Source organism: Carassius auratus, chromosome 31 (genome assembly GCF_003368295.1).
Source record: "Carassius auratus strain Wakin chromosome 31, ASM336829v1, whole genome shotgun sequence".
In the NCBI taxonomy this organism is placed as follows: Eukaryota; Metazoa; Chordata; class Actinopteri; order Cypriniformes; family Cyprinidae; genus Carassius; species Carassius auratus.
This window is the reverse complement of record NC_039273.1, coordinates 9,794,701-9,811,194: the sequence shown is the minus strand read 5'-3', so window position 1 is coordinate 9,811,194 and position 16,494 is coordinate 9,794,701. Positions and strand designations below refer to the sequence as shown.

The window sequence follows — 16,494 nt, the reverse complement described above, 5'->3', positions numbered from 1 at the left end:
GAGGATGTTTAGAAGCTCCAGGTTTTCAGGTTTATAGGTTTATATACGTCTTTGTCATAGCTGAAGGGAACGACAATACAATTGCAGAGGAACAAACAAGCAAACATGACACATGAGCATATTCAAGCAAAAGCCAGCATACATTTGTTCTGTGAAACAAAGAAAAACCAATGTTACTCATCTATCGAGAAGAAACAAAGCAACCTCGGTGTCCATACGCAGGCCTTGAGTTCTCTCCAGTGCTGGAAAGCTGATCCGATATTTACAGGTCCTTCTTCTTACCTTATTGTAAACCACCTTTTGGTCTGTAAATGTTTTTTTTTTTGTTTTTTTACCGCCATCTCTATCTTTCTGTCGTCACTTGGCTCAGCTAAAGTCCATCCTGAGTGCTCTCTCTTCCACATCATGAGTAGACACGCCCCTTACTGCTGATTGGCTACACGTTTGTTTTGGTATTCGACCCGACTCAGTTTTCTAAAGTGTTTTTGAAAAAATACATACCCCACCTTTAACTACACTTTAATTAGTGTGAATTTAAAACTAGGGTAGTTTTTCCAATAAAGAAAACTTTTCTTATTTCAATAAACTCAGAGGACAAGGGAATATTGTTTCGCTCAGATGAAGGCTAGTTGTAAGTCCAGGTGCGTGAAAACCAGTAAAATGTAGAAGAGACTGTAGATGGTTCGCACTCTGAAAAACTAGACAAAGTCTTTAAAAAAAAGAATCAGTCATTTTATTAGAGCAAGAGCAGACGTTTCAGCCATACAGCTATTCTCTATGCTCATTCTCAATGCATATGCATATATTTCTTAAAGGTACAGCAGCAAAGAAAAGAATGCCTGTTTAGGAGCTAATAGAAACTATGCTTGAAAAGAATTATTTTCACAGTGTCATATCTTTAGCATTGTTATAATAATGAGAGGAGAACCTTTGCTGATTCCCAGTTTTTTTTTTCCCCCAGTAATAGCAGTCCTTTTGTCGAATAGTATATTTATGGTGATTTTTTTATTCTGGAGACAGGCAGAGAAAGTGAAAGAAGCAGTGTAAATGTAGACCAAATAGACCACGCACAGCATGCCAACAGAAGAACCAATTTACAGCCTCCTCAAATTAATAAATCAGAAGTGCTATTTCAATCTAAATCAAAGAATTAAGCGTTGCTCTAAACGAACGCAGGAAAACACTTATGCTGAACAAGAAATGATGAGAATGGAATCCAACCGCTTTTTGTATCTGAAGTGTATCTCAAGAGTGAAATATGCATCCCTGCAAAACATGATTTTATGAGAATGTGTAAAAAAGAACTACACATAAAATATTATTCTGCAAAAAAAATAAATAATAATAATTGAGTATTGTTTTTAGAATTAAACTTTCATACATATTTCCATTGCTGTACATTTCTGTTCAACACTTGTTCAACTGATGATGATAACATCAAAAGAATGATTCTAGTTTCTGGTCATAAAACATATGTATTAAATTATTATCTTTAAGTACAAATATAACAATTCCACAAGCCAAAAAATGTATGCTTTCTGATGGATTTTTGCATATACTTTGAGATGCCATTAGGGCTGCACAATAAAACGCATGCGATATTTAATGTGCATCTTGTCAGTAAAGCCGGTTCTGTAATCAGCAGTAAATCTCCACGCTTTCACATGGAGCAGCATTTACTACACAGAGCCATTGTTCACTGACAAGCTGCACAAAACATCATATTTTGATGTTTTGCGCAGCTTGTCAGTGAAAAATGGCTCTGTGTAGTTATACAGTACATAGAAACTAATTTTAGGTGAATTAGGCTGAAAAAAAAAATGCCGGATCTTTTATTTCCAAACTTTTTTCCCCTAAAAGCTCCAGATACATGCAACATGGGGAGTTTGCCCAATGGTGGCTGTGAGTACCTGTGCCTCAGAGCTCCTCAGATTACAGACCACTCACCCAAGTACACGTGTGCCTGTCCCGACAACATGGAACTGGGCCCAGACATGCGCCGCTGTGTGACAGGTAACAAAATACAGATCCCTAGATCAAGCTTACTACACACTTTAAAGAAACAAAAGTCACCTGATTGATGTCTGGGAGTTAAAAATGGTCCTGAAGGGTTTACAGGAAGTTTCAACTATAGTTCAAGTTTCAATTATAGTTCTAGGAGGCACATGTCTCCATATATCTCTATATATCTGTTTTGTTTGTTATAGTCAAACCCAAGACGACAACTTCTGCAAGTACAACCACTACTACGACACCAGAACCTTCTATTACTGTCACTCCTACAACCACCACTCCAGTTACAAACACAGATACTCCTACAACAACCAGTACAATCTCCACAACTACACCTACAGCTACAGTATCAAGTACAACCAACATCAGCCCTAGCACCACCACTCATTCCAGCACCACACACTCCACAGCCACTTCAACCCTAGTGACCACTCAGTCTAGCACTACATCGCCATGGAAACAGCCAACCTCCACCCAGACGCCGGCAGATCACAGACAGACATCTACAACCATCACCCACGGCAACAGCATACAAGGGGCCAATGGCAATCTCTCTCATCGCGGTGAGTTTCCGTTTTTGTTTTATGCATCAATGACATCATAATGTTTTTTTTTGTCTGCCTCTATTTTATTTAAAATTGTTACAATTAGTGCTGTCAATCAATTAAAAAAAATAACTAATTAATCACACATTTTCTTCTCAAATTAATTGCGATTAATCCCACCTAGCATTAAGGTTTTTAAATATACTTTTATATTTCAATAATTTCACACACAATCTTAAAATTAATGTTAAAAGAAAATATTTTTATGAATTTAACAGACGCTTTTATCCAAAGCGACTAACAGTGCATTCATGCTAACATTTTTTACCTAACATGTGTTCCCTGGGAATCTTACCCACAACCTTGTGCTACTAATGCAATGCTCTACCACTTGAGCCACAGGAACAGTTATATTTGTTAACTGGCGTCTTTTTTATGACTGAAGGCCAATATCAACACCAATACTACTACTGATATCTCTATTAAATATTTTCCCCCTAATATTTAACCATTGATTATAGCCATTCATATGAACCCATGATAATAATTGTCAAATTTAGCCTGTGCCTTTCAACCACTAAGAAATATTGGGAAATTGAATGAAGTTAAACACTAAATTCTAAATTAAACATAGATGGATCCTCATAGATGAAGCTACATAAGTCATTGATTTCCTTTATTTTTTCTTTGTTTAATAGACATCACAATAGCTGGGTTATTTGGTTATTTTGGCTGCTATTACTTTATAAGAGCTGCCGCTGCTGAACATGATGCTGATCTGACACGCATCGTATTTTTTCAGGATTCTTTTTATTTTTTCTGACCCACTTCAGGTCTTAAAGCCTGTACTTATGGGCTGACGAGTAACGAGTTGAATCAGGTGTGTTACAGTAGATGAGGGAGACAGTGCTGGGCTGCTCCAGGACAGTTTTGAAAACCAGTGCATTTCAAAGACATGTTCTTAAATGTGACTCATATATAACAAATACTTAAATGCAAGCACAGTTTTAAGGCAGCTTTAATCGCCTTTTTTGGTAATTTCACATAGACTGTATAAAAACATGGATGTAGTGTCTGTGACGTCACCCATAGATTTGAAGAGCGTTTTTTGAAGCCAAAAGTGGGCGGAGCAGGCCATTGCCATGTTGGCAGTGCGTCACCGCGTGTCACTCCGGTGTAATCGAAAATGGGCAAAAAGGCGGGAGCTGGTTGCTGAAGCCACACCTACCTAGCGCGCCGGAGGTGAAAGCAGCGGCAATCCACCTGTCACTCAAGTGGCCACGCCCTTCATTATGCAGAACTTTAAGGCTTAATATAATTTAAACGAATGAATTAAATAAAATAAAAAATTCACTCCCTTCACAATTGTCATGAAGGGTAAAATTAGCTATATAGACTGAAATAATTTTTTGAACCAGGCTGTAAACATGTTTTTTTCTGCTGTAAAGTTGTGCATTTTAACATGGGTAGTCTATGGGACTGACTCCCTTTTGCAGCCAGCCTCAAGCGGCCAGTCGATGAATTGCAGTTTTAGTCACTTCCTTGTTGGCTTCACGAGAGAGAGCGGGAGGTTGCCGCATGTAATTTCATGACTTGGCTGACGACATAATTATGACACTGTTTGCTCGTGGTTTCTTTTTCCCTTTAAAATGAAATATAATCATATGAAATTTGTGCATACCATTGAAGAGCATGTGCTATAATCACAGTATAATGCTATCAGGAAAGGAATATCTATTTTTACTGACAAAATCTCATATGACTGCAGTTCACTGCTGTTCTACTGAAGCTCCCTCGTCAGCTGTACCTTTTTTCTCACTGCGTCTAAATAAATGCAATTCTTGTCTAGTAAAAAAATAGGCAGATGCAAGTGAGTGGAGTGGCCAACCCTAGCTCCGCCCTTGCGTTAATTGCACTAAATATTTTTAACACTGTTAAACTGAAAGCATTAATCTCATTCGTTAACGCGCAAATTTTGACAGCACTAATTACAATGTAAATCATATGCATTAACTCGAGTACACCTTTTCTATGATGAGCATGCTTTTAAAAATAACTTTAAATATAAATATTTTTACGAGTTGTAAAATGTCATGTGATTCAGGTCCCCAAAAATGTAATGAAATTTTGAATTAACAATTATCAATTATTTGTATTTGTGAACAGAACACTGTCAAATAAAAATATGTACTAAACTTTTTTGAAAATAATGGTTAAGAAGGCATATTCCAGGTGTTAGGAAAACATGTACTTCTACTTGATTGACCAACGTAAAAAAAAAAAATAATTAAGCAGAACTGTTTTCAACATTGATAATAATAAGAAATGTTTCTTGAACATCAAATCATCTTATCAAAATGATTAATGATGATAATGACTGAAGTAATGGCTGCTAAAATACTGCTTTGCCATCACAAAAATAAATGTAAATTTTAAAATATAATCAAATGGAAAACACTTATTTGAAATTGTAAGAATATTACCGTTTTTACTGTATTTTTTATAAAATAATTTTTTTGATTTTTTTACAGATCTAACCAACTACAAACTTTTAAGAGTATTTAATGTCATTGACCTTTATTTAAATGTTCTTAGGACTATTGTATAAGAATGATATCATGTGATATTGTGTTGATTTACTTGAACTTGTTTTCCATCACGGCTAAAATTCAGCTGAAGGCATGAAGCTTATATAAATGCTCTCATAAAGTACTCGTACAATAGTCCTCAGAGTCTGAAAAAGTAATGTGTGGTGGAATTTGCTTGCTGTGCATCGCTGGGCCACTTGAGAGTGATAGATGAGGCAGCAGTGGTCGCCCAGGGTCCCAGTGTGTGTCTGTGCTGAATTAGAGCAGCCAGTGAAGAGAGCCGAGCAGCCAGCCCTGACTGATGAACATTGCCCTCAGCCTTGTTCCTCTCCACACTCAGTGTTTCACTCTCACCCCCCACAGCCTCTGAGCTTTGTGTGGGGATGCTCAGGTACACAGCCACCTTGACACAGCAGGAAAAAAGGCATTAGTGACTTCAGTAATAGAATCTACATCCATGATAGCCCTCCGAAAGTCTTTGAAAGGTTGTCTGTCGAGACTAGAAATATGGGAAAACAACATTTTAGTAGCCTTGTCACCTCTCAAACCATAATTAAAGCGCAGAAGTGCTCATCCTTGATGTTAACCGTAAATTTGCTCTTGAATATTTTATGACTACCAGCATATTACGCGGCGGACATGTGAAACTCTCCATTAGATAAAACCTGTAAATTGCTGCACTGATGATAGTGATGAATTACGTTAGCACCCTTTCCGCCTTTTATGGCTGATTACTAATAAAGACAAAGACTTGCCTGTAGATTTTGGGAGAATTCTACAAATATGACTAAATCTTTTATAAACTGCTGTTCAGAGGTTTTGAAACAGTAAGATATTTATATACATACATACATACATATATACACACACACACACACACACACACACACACACACACACATATATATATATATATTAGGGGTGTAACGATACGCGTATTCGTATTGAACCGTTCGGTACGACGCTTTCGGTTCGGTACGCGGTACGCATTATGTATACCGAACGGTTCGTTGGAGTAATTAATTATATTTGGAAAAAAAAAAAAAAAAGAGAGAGATAGAAATATAATGATATGCGTTCAACAAGGTAGCCCAATAACCCAAACAACGTAACAGGCAACGCCCCTGACACTCCCGAAGAAGAAAAAAACACCATCTTATATGTTTATGTTAGGCTACTCAGCAGGCGCTCGCTCACTCAGTACGCGCTGAAGGCTCGTTGCAAAATAGCCAATGCGTTTAACAGACTAGAAATGAGAAGATCCTCCAATAACCAACAGGTCTGGTGTTTGGGTGCACTTTGGATTCCCTTTAAGCTATAATGGTGATGGCAAGAGAGTGGTGGATAAAAAAACAACGGTATGTCGCATCTGCAACATGACAGGGTACACCAGCGGGAATACAAAAAAAAAAAAAAAAAAAAAAAAAACACCAGCGGGAATATCTGGGATATATGCGTCAGTACTATCTGGGAAAAGACGAAAAAAAGGAGAAACATGCACGCAGCAAACTATCCCTGCAGCATTTAGACACTATAGCTTACAGGGAATCCAACCCAAACACCAGACCTGTTGGTTATTTTAGGATCTTATATTTCTGGTCTGTTAAATGCATTAGACATTTTGCAACGAGCCTTCAGCGCGTGCTGAGTGAGCGAGCGCCTTAGGGGCCGTTCACATATCGCTCCTAAAAACGCGTGGAAAACGCTAAGCACGTCTTTCTCCTCCTTTCCAAAGCGCTCGGGCAGAAGCGCTCATGAGGCGTCTGTCTTTGCTAAGCAACAATGACGTGCTCTCTCCATGCGACGCGGAAATTTCAGCGAAGGATAAATGGATTTGCAGCTCTAAAAATCGCTTGCAGTAGCTCTGCTACTAAATTTATTTCAAAATTGAAATCCATATACAACTATGATCAGCTGTTCCTTCATCTTGGCTGAGCTCTCAACCTTGTTACGGGAAAGGATGAAGCTGATTGGTTGGTTCTTGTCACATGACCCGCGGTGCGCTTGCGGCATTCTGAAAAGTTGAGATGTTTTTACATTTTGCTGTATCTAAAACGTATCGAACCGAACCGAACCGTGACATCAGTGTATCGTATCGAACCGAACCGTGAATTTTGTGAACCGTTACACCCCTAATATATATATATATATATACTTTTTTTCAGCAATTAAAAAAAATCACAGTTTCCACAAAAGTATTAAGCAGCATAGCCATTTTCAGCACTGATAATAAGAAATGTTTCTTGAGCACCAAATCAGTATATTAGAATGATTTCTGAAGGATCGTGTGACAATGAAGGCTGGAGAAACGGCTACTAAATTATTTTAAACTGTAATCAAATTTCACAATATTATAATTTTTTACTGTATTTTGATCAAATAAATGTAGCCTTGGTCAGTATCTTATTAACACTTAAAAAGTTTCAAACTATTCTAACCCCAAACATTTGAACGGTGGTGTATGTAGATGCAAACAGTGATTTAAGTGCCAAGCACGCCAGCTATGTATGTACATGTAGTAGATTTGTAAAAATATATATCAAATATTGTGCAAAATGAAAAATAAAACCATGGGTTGTGAATTTATTAAGTGTGTATTAACTGTATTCAGTGCTCTTAATGGAGTTTGTCAGCATCACCTGTTACAAGCCAATTGTTTGTACTAAAAGCATTTCCACATTATTGAGTTTGGATACACTGCTGCATCTTTTCACAGCCATATGGCTCTGTGAATGATTTTATGGATGTGATAAAAAAGTTTGCATGAAGAGAAATGCAGTGCTCTTTAAATAGGAACTTTAAAAAAAAAAAAAAAATTATAATAATAACATTTAAACAGGAATTATACACTATATAAAACAGAAGCAGATGATGCAAATGCAGCGTTGCCATGGAAACCCAGATGTCACTTGTCTCACACAAATAAAACACACACTTTATCTTTAAGAGGATCCCCTTTCTGACAATGTTTCTTGATTGCCTTTCCCTTTATGTGCGGTCATTAGTGTTATACACTGCATTTATTTAGTTTCCTACCGATTTTCCAAGCCCTCAGGCTGTCTTGTCTGTATCTGTATGCCAATGCTGTACCATCTAGTCCTCTTAATCTCCCGGCTCAGACTCCATTATCAGACACTAATTATGCTGTAGCTAATAGAGGGCCACGTGCTAATTGTGAGATTGAGGTGGGATTTATTTGGTGGAAACAACTGCTCAGCAGAAACCTGTAAAAGGGGAAGCAACAGCACAAAGCAAAGTGCTGTATGAATAGCAATATATGGCCTTGGGCAAGATAGCAATGTAAATGGCATTGAAAAGGCATTGAAAACATGCAAACATGCCTGTTACACGCTGCAACCACAGTCAGTGTTTTATTTTGATGCTGTTTTTAAGAAATAAGTTCACTTAAGGAAAACCTGTCATCATTTGCTCACTCTCAATAATTGTGGATAATACAATGCTGTTTACTAAACTGCAGATTACAGATTTTGTGAATAAATAGAAAGTTAATAGTCTTTCTTTGTTTTCCCTCATTGATCGTTAATAGTCTTCTTCTTTTTTGCTCATCTTTCTATTTCAGCTGGCAGTGGAAATGACCACTTCCTCCTTGGTAGCAATATAACTGTTGCAGTTTTGGGTATTGTCATTCCAATAGGTGAGTATTAATCTCAACTAAGCATTTATACTGCATTTTGAATTCAGACTTGTTCATCCAGTAAATGAACAGCTTTTGACCTCAAGCTTTATGTGCACTACCTGCTTTGGAGACACTTACGGTGGTCCTAACTAGCCATTTATAAACTAGCTGCTGCTTCATTTAGCCTATTATTCCTGGTTAAATACAATTTGCCACTGACAGCATGCTAATTATTCCAGAAATAATTTTTGAGTTTGCGATCTGATGTTACTGTCCCTCTGTGCAATGAATCCATTTCTTCACTTTGCAAACACGTGATGCATGAAACAATTGTTAATAATAAATATTTATTCTTAGAGATTACTTGGAATAAACCAGTAAAATCTTTTTTAAGGTCACATTACATCCCGGTGGTCAGTTGTATCTGTTCATTCTTATCCCGGCAATGGGATAAGAATGTGGAGGACACACTGTTTGCTCTTGAAACTTCTCTCATAAACATTTTTATAGATTTTTCATCGACCCAAAAAAATCGGATTTATATTTCAAGTAATTACCTTACATTTAGATTGGAATTATTTGTATGAATTTGAATTGAAGCATGAGTTTTCTTGTTGCCTAGAAACAACATTGTGCAGTGAAATGGATATTGATGTTGCAGTTTTTTTCTGTGGGTGGATTTTGCTCTATTAAAAAGGACAATTATATTTATACATTCATATTTCATTACATTTGTATTTATTTAGATCTTTGTTCACTGACGAGGTTAAAAAAATGCTTCAAACTAGACAGCGTGACATTTCCATAATTTCATTTTTTGAATGACGAGCAGTACTGTAGATTATCCATAGATCATGCACAGATGCTGTCGGTTGAGTTTGAATCTAGAATTGTATTTAATCCAGAATATTCTTTCTAAATTAAAGTGTCTATTTCAAAAATGTATATTACAGCAGTCAAAACATGTTTTTTAAATATGTTGTGCTCATTATGAAATTAGTGCTTTATAAATGGTTATTTTTGATCCTGCAAAAAGTGTCACTCATGCATTTTGATTCTGATCATTCTCTCAGTTTCTATACATCGTCCTTTTGACTGTTTGAGCAAACTAAATAATAGTACTTTTATATCTAAAGTACAGTAATGTATACATTTCTGCAAAAAGTCTCTGTCAAAAGGACCTGATGGGCTTCATTGATTGTCTGAGCTGTGTCTGGTGAGTGGCTTAGTGGGATTGAAATGACCTTGTCTGTGCTCATATTCAAATGAAAGACACTATGTGAAATACCTTTCCTCTAAAAAAAACTAACAAAAAAAAACAGTCCCTCTATGACCATCCTTTAAATTTACAACATTTTTCTAAATGCTTTCTTTATTGTAGTTTGGTAAAAAAAAAAAAAAAAACATTATCATATAAAAAAGTTTTTATAGTGAGACAATAGAACCTAATTGATGGAGGAAAACACATCATGAGGAGGTCTCTGAGGTTTCCCAGTCAAATTAGAAATTAGGGAGAACTTCCAGGGGACCAGAGAAGCCACGGTTGATCTTTTAAAATAGGGAATGGGTTAGCCAGCCACTGCAGGAAAGCCACACTTGGTTATCAATTCACTGAGAATAGCAATATGCTCCCCCCAACCATTTACATGTAGGCTTATGTGAGCATACACACAGTCCAATTCGATTTCCCCTGGACCCCTTAGACACCTGTTTTCTCACATATTCCAGTAAGCCACTGCGCGCACGTGTGTGTGTTTGCGTGTGTGACTGTGAGTGGGAAAGGTGCATCTTTGGCAGCCCTAGTTATAAAATATACATATGTGCTATTTTGGGGGTTTTAGACCTGCTTTTAAAGTAGTCCTTTTGGTGGTGATATGATCTGACTCTTCTTAAATTATGTACTGTACATTATCATTTAAAAGATTGAGGACGATAAGATTTTTGAATGTTTTTAGAAGACGTCTCTTATGTTCACCAATGCTGCATTTGTTTGATCAAATATACAGTAACACAGTAATATTGTGAAATGTTATTACTATAAAATAAGGGTTTTCTATTATAATATATTTATGTATTTTATTGTGTTGGCAAGGCTCAATTTTCAGCAGCCGTTACTCCAGTTTTCTGTCTTTCAGAAATCATTTTAATATGCTGATTTGCTGCTCTAGTAAAATTCTTCTTCTTATTATTATTATTATTATCAGTTTTGAAATCAGCTGTGCTGCTTAATATTTTTGTGGAAAACATTATTTCTTTTGTCAAAAGTAAAATTTATATTAAAAAAACTACATTTACAGCCTCTTTTTCCATGCTGATGTAGACAGGTTTGTTTTTTCCTTTTTTTAAATTACACTTTTATAACCTATACAATTTTGTAGATTTTATTTAATGTTTATTGGTATAAAATCACACAAATAAGGGTTTTAAATTCCATTAAAATATGTACTAGATTTTGGTAAGAGAGTTGCAAACGTAGAAAGCATTGAATGAAAAAAAAAAACACTATTTTTCTTTTTATTAATTAGTAAGATCTTCCATGCATACAGAAAATGCAAATACTGCACACAATATGCATACTGCTGATATATTACAAGTAGGTTCTATACATAGTGTAGTTTTTACACCAGTGTTATCATCTGGTGATTCTGTGGAATACAGTGAGATTTGCCTTGATACATATTGTCATCCACCAAATTTCTTGTTTTATAAACCATTTTAATAAAACCATTTGACCCTGGTCTGCCATGATGCACCTTAAGGTTTGAGTGTGTGAGCTTGAATAAATATGTGTTTGTGCGTGTATGTGTTATTATGCACCGCTCTGTGTCGCCTGGCTGTGTTAACGCCCACGCCATATGTGTTGACTGTGTGTTAAATGCATGCAGTTCCTATCCTTGCCACAGTGGTCATCGGCCTGATGTGTACCGGAGGCTACCTGGTGTGGCGCAACTGGAGGAGACGAAACACCAAGAGCATGAACTTCGACAACCCTGTTTATCGCAAGACCACAGAGGATGACGACGACGAAATCCACATCGGCCGCAGCGAGGAGATCGGCCACGTCTACCCTGCAGTGAGTGGCAGTGCCAGACAGCCATACCTAGCACTGCCACTAGGGGGCAGTATCCCAGACCCCGCAGCTCACTGGTACTCAGGGGCACCTATGCTCTCCAGCGCAAAGTGAACAAAGAGAGGAAGACAATCGGATAGTGATAAAAATGTGGGCGGGGCTAAGACAGCGTTCCCTAAGAGAGGGCGTTTTGCTACCTCTTTCGTCACACATATTTATACCCATAATTCACCACACATTTCCATTCAAATGTATGTTTAATTAGTGTACGGATTACCATGTGAGGTTTCATTAGTCTGTATGTGTTTCCCATAGGCTGATTCCGAAATCGCGTACTCTCTGAGTAGGTACCATTTTTAATAAGTACAATATTTTTCGGACTATAAGTCGCACCTGAGTATAAGTCGCATCAATCCAAAAATACGTCATGATGAGGAAAAAACGTATATAAGTCGCACTGGACTATAAGTCGCATTTATTTAGAACCAAGAGAAAACAGCCACGAGAGGGCGCTATATGCTGCTCAGTGTATGCTACAGGAGCACTGAGCAGCATAGAGCGGCTGAAGAAGGTAATGTTTTCTTTCTATTTCTCTTGGTTCATGTCTCTCGGTTCATGTCAAATTAATTTTGATAAATAAGTCGCACCTGACTATAAGTCGCAGGACCAGCCAAGTGCGACTTATAGTCCGGAAAATACGGTAATTACTTTGCGACCGTTAAAAAATGTGTTCTAGTATATAGTACGAATGTGTTTAGTTTGAATTTAATCCAGATGTACTACATTCGCCATATTGTCATTATCATGTGACCTATCACCCATTCACTGCCAATCACAAATTCTTTCCTCTGGCCTCATGGGATAGAAAAGAGTAAAGTTGATGGGAACTGTTCACCTATTGTTTTAAGACTACTATGAAGTGGTACATAATACTCTTTTCCTTTACATTTTTTTTTTGCTTACTATATACTACAGGAGTATGCGATTTTGGATGCAGCCATGGTCTTTGGTTTCCTCAAGTTGTGTGTGTGTAAAGCTTTAAATGCTTTCCACGTTTGAAAGCTTTGAAATTGTGCTCTCCCTTTATCCAATAGTTGTTGTTGTTGTTCTTTTTATTAATTCAGTGCAACTACTTTAGGGATGAGCAACGAGCACCTTAAATGACTGGACAATCTTTTAATATATTCTAATTTATTTATTAATTTAGGTGTTTGCTGGTAATTTATTTGGATGGTGTAATGATTAATTAATATATTTGCATAACTGTCGGCCTGGGTCAAAATAGCTAACATGGCGCTGTTGAGAGCTGTTAGTCAGATTGAGGGATTATAACAGTGTGATTTGAACTTCCTGTGCTACAGTCAGCATGTCAAGCACAAGCAGAGATAAAGACATCAGTCGCGCACCAGAAACGGGGCGGGCCGCCCCAGTGGCATAACAGGATTCTCTCCAGCGCCCCACACATCGCGCTCTTCACAGTGTGTGTGTGTGTGTGTGGGGCAGGGGATCTGCATATTGGATGTTTCTCTAGCCATCTCCTTCTCCATGGTCCTTCTCATTTTTTTCCAATGTGTTTATTTCTCACCCTTTCTCTCAACACGTGTAACTGTTGTTTTTATTTACTCTCCGCAGCGCGTGGCGCTCAGTCGGGACGATGACGGATTCCCCTGAGGGGATTCTTGTACTTGCACTCTCCTTCTCCATCCCTGAATCCATACGTCCTTTAGTCCTCCATCTCTCCTTCCATCGAGGAGGTCGCACGAAACAACGCAGCAAGGTGCAGTTAGCCAAAAGGACACAGGAGCACTTGCTCTCCACAGCCGAGAGCTACAAACTGGGTTTGTTTTCTCATAGTGTCTTTTCCAGCCCTTAAGCCCTCAGTTCAGGCAATAATCACTAATTCTAAAATTAAACTACTAGCATCATTCTTGCTCTGTGTCAGTAGTTATAAGTAGTGCTGTCTAATGATGACTAACTTCATAGCTCATCACGTCAGTAGTTGCTAACACTCAGTGGCTCTCCTGTAAACCTCGTGCTGTAGTTTTCTCTTTCTTTTATTAGAAATAATTGTATTACTGGTTAAGCTGGTTGGAGCTGAGCTATGGCCATTTTGTCTGGCAAAACTTGTTGGGAGAGAATTGTGGGCAGTCCATGCTGTTAGCATAGGAGATTAATAGAAGGAAATATGAAATAGATTTGGAGATAGGATGTGGAAAATTCATGTTTGCAGCAAATCACAAATTCCACCATGTGGCTGTTATGCATTCATATAATCTCACAAGCAAATAATATACTACAAAAAAATAAGATTTACCTGTAAATAAGTCAGAGTCTGTAATTTTCCATCCTCCTGCTTACATATTTCTAATCCCAAGACTAGTGTTCCTTCACGTCTTCCATAGTCGCTCGAGTCAGATTGGACCCTTCTAAAAGATCTGCAGCCACTATCTGGAGATGAAGGGTTTCACCTCCCAGCTTTGAGAGGTAATAATATATTTTCCATTTTTATTTATTTCCAGCACTGGGTCTTCCGTTTTTCTCAAGTTTCTAGGTCCAACTAAAATCTTCCTGCCCAGGCACATTAATAACCCCAAAAATGTAACTCAGGATGTCAGTTTTTCTAAAATAATATCAGTTATCGATATAATCTGTGTGGTTTGTTATCACAAACACGCTTATAGATACGGTAGCCAAGGTTTGATAATGGCTTAAATGCTGTTTGTTCATATCTACAGTCTAGATCGCTCCCTCTCAGACACACAAAAATACACACATGCTCTCGCACAAACATAAATGTGTGTTTTCCGCCCCTACATTTGTCATGCCATGGAGAAAACTCTTAAGCATTTAGCATGCTGACAAAGAAGACATTGTCTGCCATATTGGGTAACTTAATGGCGGGATGGATTCGAGTCATAGAACAAAGCTTTGCTCCTTTGAACAGTCATCTGTTCAACACGTGGCACAGGAAATGAGGAGTGCCTGAATATAGGCTTCCTGTACATATCAACTCTCCAACTCTCTGTGTTTGATGAATGAGTGCTTGCTTATTTCTGTATCACTGTCAGAGAGACACTGACTGATTGGACAATGTAAAAAAAAAAGCTAGCCTAAATTGATGGGTCGAAAGGGCTCTGATGGATTTAGAAAAGTGGTTATCCCACTTTGTCCAAGACTAACTGAAACAAACTAAAAAGAAAATATGTAATTGGTGCCCCCCTGATAGTTTGCTATTTGTCCTGGTTGAGAACCACTGATTTATAGATCCTAAAGACCATTAAGGCCATCTTAACTTCATCTAAACCATCTAAAACCAGCAAAAAATAATAATAACTTAGGCTGGGTTAAGATTTTCTAGCAGGGATCAAAACTTGACATGTGAAAGTATGTTTCTTTGTTACTGAGGTGTGATGTTAGATCAGATGGTTTTGAAGAACTAGGGAGTTGCCCTTTGTTGGAGGCTACCGAAAGTCCCTTAGATGTATGGTTGGTTCTGGCCCGCATGTGGCTGGTCTCGGAGATGTATGGTTGGTTCTGGCCCGCATGTGGCTGGTCTCGCATCTGGAGCCACCTTTGCTCTTCTCTGCTGTGATGAGGCATCTTGTGTGTGGTTCTTGTGAAACATCCCTCCACATTTCAAAGAATCCTCCATTAAGTCACTGTTTGCTTTCCATTAGGAAGAGAGACCGTGTGGGAGTTTCGTTGCTCAGGCTTTTGTCTGTGAAGATTAAAGAAGCTCTAGTCTGTACTTGATTTTCTGATCATATAGGCGTGAAATGTCTTCACTGAAGACATGTTTTGGAGATAACAGACCTATTGTCGTCGATATTATAATTTGAATCTTCATTCATCCTTAACCATTTTTCAAACGGTGTATACAGTATGGAAAGTATAATGGATGAATGGACTTTGGAAGCAGTAGCAGTTTAGATGTTTTGAGTACTTTAAAAAAAAAATAACGGTTCTGAAAAAGTGAAACTTTAGTTTTCGATTTGAGAATCTAAGACTAGCAATACAGGGTAATCAAACTGCTTAATGTGCTTTTTCAGAACTTTCATGTCATAAATTATTGTTTGATTTATAAATGTGTTTTCTTCAGAAGCGCCTTCCATGGATTTATTAGATCTAGTTTGCTGGTATTTTGGGCACATTAGCTGGTTTCAGCTGAAACCAACTGAACACCAGGCTAGGAGACCAACTAAAATAAAAATAAAAAGATTTTGGGCACTTTTTAGACTGGTTTAGACTGGAAGGCAAGCTTTCTTGACCAGCTAAACCAACTGGACACCAGGCTAGGAGACCAACTAAAATGAGAAAAAAAAACAGCCTAAACTGGTTTCAGATGGAATTTGGACACTTATCAGTTGGTTTAGGCTGGAAGACAAGCTTGTTGAACAGCTGAAACCAACTGGACACCAAACAAACTAAGACCAGAAACTGGTTTTAAATGGATTTTATGCCCTTGCCAGTTGATAAGGTTGGCAGACCAGCTTGCAGACCAGCTAAACCAACTGAAAATCAGCATAGCCATCCTGGAAGACCAGTTAAGACCAACAAATAAGCTTAGGCTGATTTAATCAGGTTTTTTTTTTAATCATGAATGTTTCTTTCTCCTGACCCCAAACTCATCATAGTTTTGAG

At 37.7% G+C, this 16,494-nt stretch overlaps 1 protein-coding gene across 3 annotated transcripts in view; it reads left to right on the top strand.

Annotated features, from left to right (window-relative positions):
• Positions 1–16,069, top strand: part of LOC113050501 (low-density lipoprotein receptor-related protein 8) — a 144,490-nt gene extending 128,421 nt beyond the window's left edge. The window contains exons 15-19 of one of the 3 annotated variants that reach the window (XM_026213504.1): positions 1,861–2,013; positions 2,208–2,576; positions 8,727–8,801; positions 11,669–11,856; positions 13,486–16,069. In XM_026213504.1, the coding sequence (XP_026069289.1) occupies positions 1,861–2,013; positions 2,208–2,576; positions 8,727–8,801; positions 11,669–11,856; positions 13,486–13,524 (824 nt within the window). In that variant the 3' untranslated portion in view covers positions 13,525–16,069. Of the gene's footprint in view, positions 1–1,860; positions 2,014–2,207; positions 2,577–8,726; positions 8,802–11,668; positions 12,338–13,485 lie in introns of those variants that run through there. The other 2 variants (XM_026213503.1, XM_026213502.1) reach the window with 2 other exon arrangements.
• The last annotated feature ends 425 nt before the right edge of the window (positions 16,070–16,494 follow it).